At 51.7% G+C, this 13,529-nt stretch overlaps 1 protein-coding gene across 1 annotated transcript; it reads left to right on the top strand.

Moving 5' to 3' along the window:
• Positions 1 to 11,089: 11,089 nt before the first annotated feature.
• On the top strand, positions 11,090 to 12,962 carry CEBPB (CCAAT enhancer binding protein beta). The gene has a single exon (XM_057700789.1). The coding sequence runs from the start codon at positions 11,294 to 11,296 to the stop codon at positions 12,335 to 12,337; it is 1,044 nt and encodes a 347-aa protein (XP_057556772.1). The 5' UTR covers positions 11,090 to 11,293; the 3' UTR covers positions 12,338 to 12,962.
• The last annotated feature ends 567 nt before the right edge of the window (positions 12,963 to 13,529 follow it).

Raw genomic sequence — 13,529 nt, 5'->3', positions numbered from 1 at the left:
GGTGCTTTGTTATGAGAGCCCTGGGAAACTAATACAGAACATTTACCATCACCCCCAAAAGTACCCTCGTACTTTCCCACTCAATCCTGCCCACACCCCAGCTTGAGACAAAGACTCTTCTGTTATTTTCCATCACAGATTAATGTTGCTTATTCTAGAGCTTCATAAAAGTGGAATCATCCAGGACATATTGTTTTGTGTCTGGTGCTTTTCACTTGGCACAAGATTTTAGAGATAACCAGGTTTTGCACCTATGAATGGTTGACACGCCTACGATTGAAGTCAATTTGCTTGAGGGGGAAGCAAATTTTGAAGTGGAGGAGGAGGGGGCTGGGCAACGAGGATGGGAAATTTCTCTTCAAAGCTGGGCTTGAGTCTCCTGCCCTGGAGTATCTGACCGCTCAAGTTCCTCATCTACACCTGCTTTGTCTATTCCTAGAAGCTGCAGCGGGTGGAGGCTGGGCTCAGTCACCACCTGGTGGTGATTCTAGACAAATGCAACCAGAGGTGCCAGCATTGAGCCCAGCCCGGTGGGGAGATTGTGGGTCAGGCAAGTGTGTATTTTCCTGAGTTGTGTCCCCAAATCACTGAGCACCTACTCAGCACCTTCATGAGTCCTCTGTGTGTGTGTGTGTATGTGTGTGTACAGGGATGACCTATGTTGGGCTGACCTTGAGGGACTCTAAGGAGAGGGAGATTACACAAAACTAACTCCAGTAGGGGCAGAATGAGATCCTAGAGGAGGCAGAGAGTAACTTGACTTGGGCATTCAGGGAAAATTTCTCAGGGCATTTCTTTGCTGGAGGCAGAAAGGAAGGGTGTTAGAGGCAGAGAGAACAGCAGGAGCAAAGGTGTGGAGGCAGGACCATGCCACGCATGGCTTTCTGAACTCAAATAAATAGTAACAAGGTAATACACATCCATGGCAAACATTTTGAAGTTAGAAAAGCGGGTGAGTCTTCCTCCCACCTCGCACTTCAGGACCCCCACTCTCCTGCTGCAGTGGACTAGGGGTACCAGGGGCTCCCAGTGAACCAGCCTCCTGTGGGCATGCCCTTGTGCAGTCCCCTGCCCTTGCATCTGGCTGGTCCAGTAGAACGTGACAGAAATGGTGATGAGCTAGTTTGGGGCTTCAGCCTAAGAAGGTCTAGTGGCTTTCGCTTCTGTGCTGTGGGGGAAGCCAGCTGGTATGTAAGGAGTATGGCTACTGTGATGGGGAGACCACAAGGAGAGGCCACCTGGAGCGGCCACAGGAGAGAACACCAGCAGAGACAGCTTGGACCGCATGCAGGGGCCATGGAGAAAGCCACATGACAGTAACACACCTGCAGAGGCCACGTGTGGAGGGAGAAAGTGCATAATAGAGAACCCCCATTCTCACAGGAAAAAGAACTCACCGGCAGACATGCTCCAGCAACCATCAGCCACTTAGGCCAACCTAGCTGAGGTGCCACACGTGGGAATGAAGTCACCTTGGACGTTCGAGCCCACAGCCAGCCCTGGGGCGGAGACAAGCTGTCCCCTTGTGCCCTGTCCAAATTCCTGGCCCTCAGCATTGTGGGCAAACAAAGTGGGGGTTATTTTAAGTCGCTAAGTTTTGGGGTGTGTTATTACACAACATTCCGAGCACCCCGGACTCTACACTGCCACTGCTTCCAGCAGGAGACTACATCCTCATAAAATGCGTGGGTACATTTCTGTATCTCCCCTCATTTAAGTGGGGGTTTGTACGCCACGCATCCTGGCCCGCGCTTGGCCTTTTTCTCTTAAAAATAGACCTTGGGGGTGGTCCTAGATGTGAGCGGTTCAATACAGTCATCACTAGCCACAGGAACCTACTTAAATTTAATTGAAATTGAATGAAGGGCTTACCTGATGGTGCAGTGGCCAATGCAGGCGACATAGGTTCCAGCCCTGGTCTGGGAAGATCCCACATGACACAGAGCAACTAAGCCCACGAGCCACAACTACTGAGCCTACGTGCTGCAACTACTGAAGCTCGTGTGCCTAGAGCCTGTGCTCCATGACTAGAGAAGCCACCGCAATAAGAAGCCTGAGCACTGCAACGAAGAGTAGCCCCCACTCTCTGCAACTACAGAAAGCCCACGTGCAGCAACAAAGACCCAACGCAGCCAATAAAATTAATTAAAAAAAAAGAAATTGAATGAAATAAAAAATTCAGTTCCTCATTCACTCTAGCCACATCTCAAGTGCTCAGTGGCCTCATGTGGCTGGCAGCTCCCAATGGCACAGCACAGATGTAGAATATTCCCATCATTCCAGAAAGTCCTGTGGAACAGTGCTGGTCTGGATCCTCTCAGAGCTGCCACATTCTTTTAAAATATTTATTTATTTATTTATTTGGCTGCGCTTGGGTCTTAGTTGTGGCACACAGGATCTTTTAGTTGCACATGTGGGCTCTTAGTTGCGGCAGGCAGTATCTAGTTCCCTGACCAGGGATTGAACCTGGGCCCCCTGCATTGGGAGCGTGGAGTCTTAACTGCTGGACCACCAGGGAAGTCCCTGCCCCATTCTTTTTAGCAGCTGCAGAGTATTTCCTGGAAACAACAGCCACTGATGTTATATCACAAGATTTGCTATTGCAATGTCCATTTGTCTTTGTAAAGGTGTGAATGTCTTTGTAGTACACTTGCCCTGCATTTCTGAGCCCAATGATTTTTCCCATTTTGATAGCTATGGTCAAAGTGCTAGAGGTTGAACCACTTTGCAAAGTCACTAAAAGTGTGTAAGCATGCCTGTTTCCCCAAATCTTCATCAACACTACGTGGAATTCACAATTAAAACTTCTTTTAGCTAATGGCGAAGGTTTTCAAGACAAACATGACTCTACCAGGATACTGCTCTGCCGTGCCTTTCTTTCACCTCACAATGCCACTGGGGATCTCTCCATGTTGATGTACGAAGATCTATCTTGTCCTTTAAAGAAATTGTGGCAAAATTCACATAGCATAAAATTTACCAGTTAAAAAAACTGAAGTATTGTTGATTTATAATTTTTTTTTCTGGCCGCATTGGGTCTTCGTTGCTGCACACGGGCTTTCTCTAGTTGTGGCAAGTGGGGGCTATTCTTCATTGCAGTGCACAGGCTTCTCATTGCTGTAGCTTTTCTTGTTGCAGAGCATGGGCTCTAGGTGTGCGGGCTTCAGTAGTTGCAGCACATGGGCTCAGTAGTTGTGGCTCGTGGGCTTAGTTGCTCCACAGCATGTGGGATCTTCCCAGATCAGGGTTCGAACCCCTGCATTGGCAGGCAGATTCCTAACCACTGCACCACCAGGGAAGTCCCTGATTTACAATATTGGGTTAGTTTCAGGTGTACAGCAAAGTGATTCAGTTTTATATATACATATATATGTACATATTTTCAGGTTATTTTCCATTATAGATTATTACAAGATATTGACTATAGTTCCCTGTGCTATATAGTAAATCCTTGTTGCTTATCTATTTTATGTGAATACTACTTTGTATCTATCAGTCCCATACTCCTAATTTATCCCTCCCTGCTCTCTTTCCCCTTTGGTAACCATAAGTTTGTTTTCTATGTCTGTGAGTCTGTTTCTGTTTTGAATATAGATTTATTTATATTATTTTTTAGATTCCACATATAACTGATATCATATAGTATTTGTCTTTGTCTGACTTACTTCACTAAGTATAATATTCTCTAGGTCTATCTATGTTGCTACAGATGGCATTATTTCATTCTTTTCTTTTTTCTGGCTGAGTAATATTCCATTATATATACATATATATTCTATTCTATTCTACATATATGTATATATATATGTCACATCTTCTTTATCCATTCATCTGTTGATAGATATTTAGGTTGCTTCCATGTCTTGGCTATTGTAAATAGTGCTGCTCTGGACATTGGGGTGCAAGTATCTTTTTGAATTAGAATTTTTGTTTTTTCTGGATCTATGCCCAGGAGTGAGACTGCTGGATCATATAGTAGCTCTATAAAATGTACAGTCTTATAATACAATAGTTTTGATAAATGTATCATGTTTATGTAAGATGCTAGTATTAGATGAGGCTGCACAAAGACTTTATGGGACTGTTGTACTGTCTTTACAACTCTTCTGTAACCTAAAAATGTTACTAATAAATAGTTAAAATTGATCAGCAATAAAAAAATTCAAAAAAATTTACCACCTTAACTACAGTTCAGTGACATTAAGTATTATATGTTCACCCTGTTGTGCAACCATCACTACTATCCATCTCCAGGGCTTTTCATCTTCCCAAATTGAAACACTGTACGCTCTTTCCCCTCTCCCCAGCTCCTGTGAGTTTAACTGCTCTAGGTACCTCATATAAGTAGAATCAGACAGTATTTGTCCTTTTGTGGCTGGCTTATTTCACTTAGCATAACGTCCTCCAGGTTCATCCATATTGTAGCCTGTGTCAGAACTTTATTTTATTTTTAAAAATTTATTTTTTACTGCATTGGGTCTTCATTGCTGCGTGAGGGCTTTCTCTAGTTGCGGTGAGCAGGGGCTACTCTTTGTTGTGGTGCAAGGGCTTCTCAGTGCAGTGGCTTCTCTCGCTGCAGACCACGGGCTCTAGGTGCACGGGCTTAAGTAGTTGTGGCACATGGGCTCAATAATTGTGGCTCATGGGCTCTAGAGTACAGGCTCAGTAGTTGTGGTGCGTGGGCTTCGTTGCTCCGCAGCATGTGGGATTTTCCCGGCCCAGGGATCGAACCCATGTCCGCTACATTGGCAGGCGATTCTTAACTGCTGCAGCACCAGGGAAATCCCAGAACTTCCTTCCTTTTAAAGACTAAATAATATTCCCTTGTATGTATAGATCACATTTTGTTTATCCATTCATACATCAGTGGACACTGGGGTTGCTTCCATGTTTTGGCTATTGTGAATAATTGCCGCTATGAACACGGGTGTACAAACATATTTTGAAAACCCCGCTTTCAATTCTTTTGGGTATATGCCTAGAAGTGGAATTGCTGGATTATATGGTAATTCTATTTTTAACTTTTTGAGGAACCATCTTATTGTTTCTCACAGTGGTTGTACCATTTGACATTCCCACCAACAATGTAAAAGGGTCCCAATTTCTCCATATCATCACAACACTTGTTCTGTTCTTTTCTTTCTTCTTTCTTCTTTTTTCCTTCCTTCCTTTCTTTCTTTTTCTTTCTTTCTTTCTTTCTTTCTTTCTTTCTTTCTTTCTTTCTTTCTTTCTTTCTTTCTTTCTTTCTTTCTTTCTTTCTTTCTTTTTTTCTTTCTTTCTCCCTTTCTTTCTTTCTCCCTTTCTTTCTTTCCTTTTCTTTTCCTTCCTTCCTTCCTTTTTGACGGTAGCCATCCTTGTGGGTGTGCGGTAGTCTCTCATTGTGGTTTTGTGCATTTCCCTAATATTAGTGATTGTGAACATCTTTTCATGTGCTTATTGGCCATTCATGTGTCTTCTTTGGAGAAATGTCCACTTCAAGCCTTTGCCCATTTTTAATTGAGTCATTTTCCTGTTGTTAAGTTGTAGTTTTTTTATATTTTCTGGATATTAACCTCTTATCAGGTATGTGACTTGCAAATATTTCCCCCTATCTTGTAGGCTGTCTTCCCACTCTGTTGATTTTGTCCTTTACTGCCAAGAAGTTTTAAATTTTGAATGTGTCAAATATATTTCCTTTCTTTCTGTTGGCTGCTAGTACTTTTTGTGTCGTATACCTTGTCCCATTAAATGGCTAGAGTGGTCCATTGTGTGGTTGTTCTGTAATGATCTATCAGCAGATCCTGAAGGTTCTACTTTTTTGAAAAATATTTATTTATATTTTGGCTGCTGGCTGGACCAGGTCTTCATTGTGGCACGTGGGATCTTTGTTGCCATCTGTGGGATCTTTAGTTGCAGCATGCGGGATCTAGTTCCCTGACCAGGGATCAAACCCGGGCTCCCTGCACTGGGAGTGCGGAGTCTTAACTACTGGACCACCAGGGAAATGCTAGGTTCTACTTTTACAATAGGTTCAGACTCTATTTCTCACCACCCCCATGGCTTGGTGGAGTCCCCTGACACCTGCCTTCATGACTTCAGTTACCTCCTCACTGGGCTTCCCGCTTTTGCCCTTGAGTCCATCCCTCATAGGCAGCCAGAGGGATTCTATTAGAACCTAAGTCAGATACTGTCCCTCCTTTGCTCAGAACTCCCCATGGCTCCCACTAACCCAAAGTAAAAGCCAAAGTCTTTACAATGGCCCACAAAGCCTTGTGTGATACGGCCTCCACTATTTCTATGAGATAATTTCCTGCTACTTCCCCTGTATTCCACCCACAGCAACTACATGGGCCAGGCATGCTTCTACCTCAGGGCCTTTGCACTTGCTGTTCTCCCTGTTGCTATGTGCATGGCCCACTCCCTCACTGCATTCATGTTTTTGCTCTCCTGTCACCTCGATGAAGGCTCCTTGACCAGTCTAAAGTTAAAATAAAATCCCTCAACACTGCCCATCCCCCTCCTCTGCTGTATTTTTCTCCATGGTACTTACTAGAATATAACACGTTGTATACTTGACTCATTTATCTTGGTTATTGTTTGTCTTCCCCAAGAGGAATATCAGTTTCATGAGAACAGGAATCACTTCTGTCTTGTTCATAAATATGTGTCTAGGGCATGAGCCACAGTAGGTGCCAAAAAAAAATTTGATGAATGATTAAATAAGGTGAGTACCTTTCGGCTGTTTGCTGGACATTTCTGTTTCTTTCAGTGATGACTTGCTCATGTCCTCTGAGCATCTATTATATCCATGGTGCTAATCTCTGTATCCCATAAGCAAAGTACCCATCAAAAAGATTCATTGAAATCACCCCTGCATTCCCAGAGCTGGCCACGTGGTGGCAGCATATACTCAGGCAAGTTTCACTAGCCAGCACCGAGGGTCTCCCAAGATTCCAAAATTCTGGATCTCAGGACAGTGGACCTGGCAGCCCTCAGGGATCTAATCTAGATACCATTTGACAGATGGAGAAAGTAAGGTCCCAAAGTGGAGGCATGGTGGGAAAAATCTTAGACATAGGAATCAGGGGAAATCTGGCTTTTAAGTTCAGCTCTTCTACCAGTTCACTGTGATTCTGGGCAGCAGTCCTAACCTGCGCTGGGCCTTGTTTCCCACGTGCCTGCTTTGTGAGGTTTTCATGACTTGCGTGGTCAGGCCCTCTGTGGTGCTAAGGGGAGGTAATTCACTCTCATGCGTCCAGGCAGGTCATTGTGAGGGGGAACAGTAGGCCCAGATGCCCGAGAGAGGGCATATTATTGCCCCTTTTAATAGATCAGGGATTGAGGTCTAGAGGGGACACGAGAGTGCCAGAGACAGGAGGGTACAGAGCAGAAACAAAAGTCCAACCGCGCAACCCCCCAACTCCGAATCCGCTAGAGACAGTCTCCATGGACCATCTCTGATGGGTCCCCCTTCAGCCTTATTTTTCGACCTACTGGCTGATTTCTCAGCCCCTTTACCGCTCTCTGTCAAGGAAGCAAAAATGGGACTCCCTTTTGGCAAGGCGCCTTGTTTTTTCCCTCCTGGAAATGGGGCTAAAGCAAAGCTGCAGAGACTGGGCGAAGGAATTCTGAAAGCAGTTTGGGGGCAGAGGAGGGCATGTATCTGGGTAGGAAAGAGCGTGTTCTTCCACAGTCCCCGCCAGGCTCCTGCCCACCACTTGTAGCCATGTGTGCCCGGCCCACGGCTTCTGGTTTTAAAAGAGAAGCTGGAATTTTGAATTTTGATGCAAAGTGTCTTGATTTTTAAATGTTGGCAGTACATTAATTAAAAAACAAAACAAGCAAACAAAACATCTGAAGCAAAACACCATGGGCAAACACGTCTCTGGGTTGGATTTGGCTGCTGGCTGCCAGTTTGAGACCCTTCCTTGCCCCAGGTTCCTACAAACACCTACGCCAGACGGTAACTGGGAGAGGTCACTGTGGGTGGTGTCGGGGGATCCTGGTTACTGGGCCCTCGCTGCCTGCAGGGCCACTGGGGCGTGCTCCAGGCCTCTGGGCCATAGTGGTTCAGCTCACATCACCCCACTCCTCGGGGAAAGGCTGAGCATTCATGGTGGGGCAGCAGGCAGAGCCTGTTGAGCAACAAGCCTTGTGAAAACAAGGGCTTACGTCACCCATGCATGCAGCCTCCCTACAGGACACCTGGGGTGGCACTGGGGTGGGAACTGCCTCTGATTTCACCGTCAGGCCAGGGCAGGGTGGGAAGCAAAAGGCTCAATATTTGGTAGGTGAGGACAGAAGGGCAAGACCCTGATGGGGCTGAGTTTGGTCCTCGGGGGCTTGTGCCCAGGGTCTGGGTCGCCCCTTGACTCACTGTGTGACCCCAACTGCCCTTCTCTGAGCCTCAGCTTTTCCATTCAGAAAATGGGGCTCACACGGCCAGACCCATTATGATTTATTACAAACCCAAAGGGGAAGGTTGGGCTGGAAAGACTTTAATCCTTCCCACCCCTTGAATGTGACCTTGAACAGACACACTTAGCTCTGCTGGGCCTCAGTTTCCTCATCTGTAAAGTGGAGATAATAGTAGGACCTGCTTCCTACCAGTTATCAGGAGGATTAAATGAGTTAATATATGCAAAGAGCTTAAAATATGGCTCAGAGAGGCTGAAAGATTGGCCTGAGGACACACACAAATCCTTCAATTAGCTGCAGACTCCCCAGGTCTCACGGCATCTCCCTAGAATTGTGAAAGATGGGGGTGGGTGCTGAGGCTCAGAGAGGGGAGCCATCTTGTCTGAGGTCACACAGCCCAGCTAATGGTGGGGAGAACCTCACCTTCTTCTCAGCCTCCTCCATTTACTGAGTGCCTCCTGTGTGCCAGGCACTGTTCTAGGCACTGGGGGAACAGCAGTGAACCAAAAAACCCCCCAAATCTCAGCCCCGGTAGAGCTGACAGGGGGAGGGGGCAGTGGGGACAGAAATCAAGCCTGGAAGTTGAGATAATGTTGATTGTAATTGAGAGTGGTAAAGCAGATGGATGTGAAAGGAGTGATCAAGGGCCTAGGACTTTTGATGGGGAGGTCAGGGAAGCCTGAGGAGCTGCCTTGGGCAGAGCTGGGGAAACAGCGTTCTCGGTCCAGAGGTAACAGCAAATGCATTCATTCCCTGGTAAATTTTGAGCATGTCTGACCCAGGAGTTCCCATATTTGGGGGCCAGTGCTCAAGAAGGGGGTAGCCTGGAGGGGGACTGAGGCAGAGAAGACAACTAGGATAATGGTGGCTGGAGATAAGGCTGGGAAGGAAGTTCACCAGCAGGTGGGGCAGGGAGGGCCTCCTCTTGGAGGCAGTGGCCCTCAAGCTCAGCCCTGAGTGTCCAATTTTGCAGCTTGGGAGGCCTGGCTGGGTGGCCCTGGGGCCTTGGATCCCTCCCTGGCCCAGAGGCTGCTGGGAAGGCCTAGAAAGCCAGCAGGCTGGGCCAGTGTTTCATCCTATCCCTCCCTGCCCCCCACCCCCCAAGGGACTCAGAGATGTCATTTCTCCAGCTCTCCGGGGCGGAGGTCACCCCAGCTCAGCAGATAACGCTGAAGGTTGAGCAATGCCCGCCTGCCCGCTAGGGCCAGGGCTGGGGTCAGTGGGCCAGGGGTCAGCACCAGGCAGGCTGGGAGCTCCTGCCTGGGCAGCCTGAGCCGGGAGTGGCAGAGGGGTGGGCCCAAGGAGCTGCCCAAATGGTCTCGGAATGGTGCAGCAGAGGGCAAGGGGCCGCTGGAGCCCACTTGGCAGGGAGGGCCTCAGGCCTACATTCAGATCCAGGGGGGCCATCTTGTCTCCCCGTCTGTGAACCAGGGCCAGCAAGGGCATCCTCCTGGCAGGGTGAAAAAGCACACTCTGGGCCCAGGCCCACCCTCACCGCACAGTAGGGACCTGGGGAAAACAGGGGAACTCCCTTCTCTCTCCCCTGCATGGCCCTCACCCCGCTAGACTCAGAAACAGGTGTTTTGGCCTCGAGTGGCAAATAGGTCTGAGGGTGCCTGGACAAGGGCTTTTCTTTTGAGAATAGTGGGGGACAGTGAGGCCATGCGATCTCGGGTGTGCTGTGGGCCTCTGGGCCTCTCTGTACCCTGGGGGGAGGCCCTTCTTTCCGATGTGCGTCCCAGAGCTGTAAGCCTTATGTTTGGGAGACAGTAGTACAACTAATAATAATAACAGTAGGGACACCTTCACAGGCTGAACCTTGGAGAAGTGAAGTGACTCGCCCAAGGTCACACAGTGTGTTGGAGCCAAGCATCCCCGCCCCCTTCCGCCCTCCCGGGGGCCCTGTGGGATGGGGGTGGGGCTGGGGAAGACCTGGGTGTGGTCTGAGGGGGGCGGGCAGGTGCGGTGGGCGGGGCCAGGGGAGCGGCGCGGTGGACCCCGGGCGGAGACCCCAGAGGAGTCCGCCCCGGACTGCACCCCTCATGCCCCCAAACCCAGGTCTTCGTATTTAAGAAGGGAAGTTGCCGGGAAGTTGCCACAGGTGTGAAAATCCCCCCCCTTCCACGATCTGGGGGTGGGGGCAAGTTTAGGGGCGAGGCTGGACCCAGGGCAGGGCCGTGGAGACGGCTCACCTCTCCGGGAGCCAGAGCTGGGGTCTCCAGCAGCCCGCCTGGGGAGCGCCCCCTCAGCGGGGAGTCCGGACTGGTTGCCGCCGGTCCTGAAGCCGACGCCGCCTCCGGCAGGGGGCGGGCCCCGGCCGTGTTTGGGGTGGGAGAAGAAAATCACGTTGTCGCCTCCCTGGATTCCCTCCTCCTTTCTAGTGCAGCCTCCAGCCCAGAGGGGGCGGTCCGGGGGCGGGTTCGCGCCTCTCCGAGCTGCCAATCCCGGGGCCGCCGGGTGGGAGTGGGCAGGGGGCGTGAGGCCGCCCCCCCAGCCCCCGGGCCGGGGGACCCCGGAGGGCGCGCTCCGGGTGCCCAGCCTGATCACCACGCCCCACCGCCGCCCTCCCGGGGGTCTCGGGCGGCCACAGCGTGTCCTCTGCGTGCCCGGGGAGGGGCTGGGGCGGGCGCCAGGCGTGACGCAGCCGTTGCCATGGCCCGCCTTATAAATAACCGGGCTCAGGAGAAACTTTAGCGAGTCAGAGCCGCGCACGGGACCGGGAAGGGGACCCACCCGAGGGTCCAGCCGCCAGCCCCCGCACTAATAGCGGCCACCCCGAAGGCAGCGGCCACAGCATCAGGGACACAGCAGCGACCGTTCGGAGCCGGGAGGCCGCGCCACCTGCGGGCCGGCCGGAGCGGGCAGCCCCAGGCCCCCTCCCCGGGCACCCGCGTTCATGCAACGCCTGGTGGCCTGGGACCCAGCATGTCTCCCCCTGCCGCCGCCTTCTGCCTTTAAATCCATGGAAGTGGCCAACTTCTACTACGAGGCGGACTGCTTGGCTGCTGCGTACGGCGGCAAGGCGGCCCCCGCGGCGCCCCCCGCGGCCAGACCCGGGCCGCGCCCCCCCGCCGGCGAGCTGGGTAGCATCGGTGACCACGAGCGCGCCATCGACTTCAGCCCGTACCTGGAGCCGCTGGGCGCGCCGCAGGCCCCGGCGCCGGCCACGGCCACGGACACCTTCGAGGCGGCTCCGCCCGCGCCCGCCCCCGCGCCCGCCTCCTCCGGGCAGCACCACGACTTCCTCTCCGACCTCTTCTCCGACGACTACGGGGGCAAGAACTGCAAGAAGGCGGCCGAATACGGCTACGTGAGCCTGGGGCGTCTGGGGGCCACCAAGGGCGCGCTGCACCCGGGCTGTTTCGCGCCCCTACACCCGCTGCCCCCGCCGCCGCCGCCGCCGCCGCCGGCCGAGCTCAAGGCGGAGCCGGGCTTCGAGCCCGCGGACTGCAAGCGGAAGGAGGAGGCCGGGGCGCCGGGCGGCGGCGCCGCAGGCATGGCGGCTGGTTTCCCGTACGCGCTGCGCGCCTACCTCGGCTACCAGGCGGTGCCGAGCGGCAGCAGCGGGAGCCTGTCCACGTCCTCGTCGTCCAGCCCGCCCAGCACGCCGAGCCCGGCCGACGCCAAGGCGCCCCCGGCCTCTTGCTACGGGGGGGCGGCGCCGGCGCCCTCGCAGGTCAAGAGCAAGGCCAAGAAGACCGTGGACAAGCACAGCGACGAGTACAAGATCCGGCGTGAGCGCAACAACATCGCGGTGCGCAAGAGCCGCGACAAGGCCAAGATGCGCAACCTGGAGACGCAGCACAAGGTCCTGGAGCTCACCGCCGAGAACGAGCGGCTTCAGAAGAAGGTGGAGCAGCTGTCGCGCGAGCTCAGCACCCTGCGGAACTTGTTCAAGCAGCTGCCCGAGCCCCTGCTCACCTCCTCCGGCCACTGCTAGCGCGGCCCCCGCGCGCGTCCCCCTGCCGGCCGGCCTCCCCGCTGCCGGGCGCGTCGCGGCCACCGAGACTCCGGGAGGCGCTCGCGCTCCCGCCCCCGCCCCTGGTGGCGCCGGCAAAACTTTGGCACTGGGGCGCTTGGCAGCGCGGGGAGCTCGTCGGTAATTTTAATATTTTATTATATATATCTATATTTTTGTCCACACCAACCACACGTGCAGATGGGCCGCCCGCCCGTGGTGTTATTTAAAGAAGAGATGTCTATGTGTACAGATGAATGATAAACTCTGCCTCTCCTTCTGCCCGCTCTCCAGGCGCCGGCGGGCGGGCCGGTTTCGAAGTTGATGCAATCGGTTTAAACATGGCTGAACGCGTGTGTACACGGGACTGACGCAACCCACGTGTAACTGTCAGCCGGGCCCTGAGTAATTGCTTAAAGATGTTCCTACGGGGTTGTTTCTGTTGATGTTGTTTTTGTTTTTGTTGTTGTTTTTTGGTCTTTTTTTTTTTTTTGTATTATAAAAAATAATCTATTTCTATGAGAAAAGAGGCATCTGTATATTTGGGAATCTTTTCCGTTCAAGCATTAAGAACACTTTTAATAAACTTTTTTTTTTTTGAGAATGGTTAAAAAGCCTTTTGGGGGCAGTAGTTGGCTTTGATTTTTTTTTTCCCTTTATTTTGGATTTATGATTTTATATTTGCTTTTCTGGTGTGTGTGGGGTTGTTGTGTGTGTGAGAGCTGCTGTTATTTTTGGCTTTTTAGGTGGTTGGGTGGGGGTGTTGCAGCTGCTTTTTCTCCTCTGCTACTCCCCCCAGGGCCTGTGCTTGGTGGGGGGGGGGGGGTACCAGGCCTAGGGTGGGGGAGGGGCAGAGGAGTGCTGGGTCAGGCCTTTAGGGTGACTCATTGTTGCTGGGTGCTGGGGAGGAGTGACTAGGAGCCCTGCTTGGGGAGGGTCTTCAGGGCCTCTGGCTGGTCCTGGGTGCTAGGTTTGGGTTTAGAGGGGCCTGGAGGGCTCTGACCTCTGCACAGTGCTTAGGGACCACTCTGAAAGAGGAGTGGGTAGAGGTCTTCATCCTACTGAGCCCAAGTTCGGGCAGAGTCTTTTGGAAAGTGAAGTGGGGCAGGCTATTTAGAAAATAGTATGTGTGTGTATGTGTATTTTTAAGAGAGTAGCTTGGGTGTGTGGGTGA

This window comes from Hippopotamus amphibius, chromosome 12 (genome assembly GCF_030028045.1).
Source record: "Hippopotamus amphibius kiboko isolate mHipAmp2 chromosome 12, mHipAmp2.hap2, whole genome shotgun sequence".
NCBI classification, from domain to species: Eukaryota; Metazoa; Chordata; class Mammalia; order Artiodactyla; family Hippopotamidae; genus Hippopotamus; species Hippopotamus amphibius.
The sequence above is the reverse complement of the archived record's forward strand: the minus strand, read 5'-3'. Positions and strand labels throughout refer to the sequence as shown.

Bases quoted from the DNA above. Each gene is read 5' to 3' on its own strand.
- CEBPB (XM_057700789.1), top strand. From the start codon at position 11,294: ATGCAACGCCTGGTGGCCTGGGACCCAGCATGTCTCCCCCTGCCGCCG.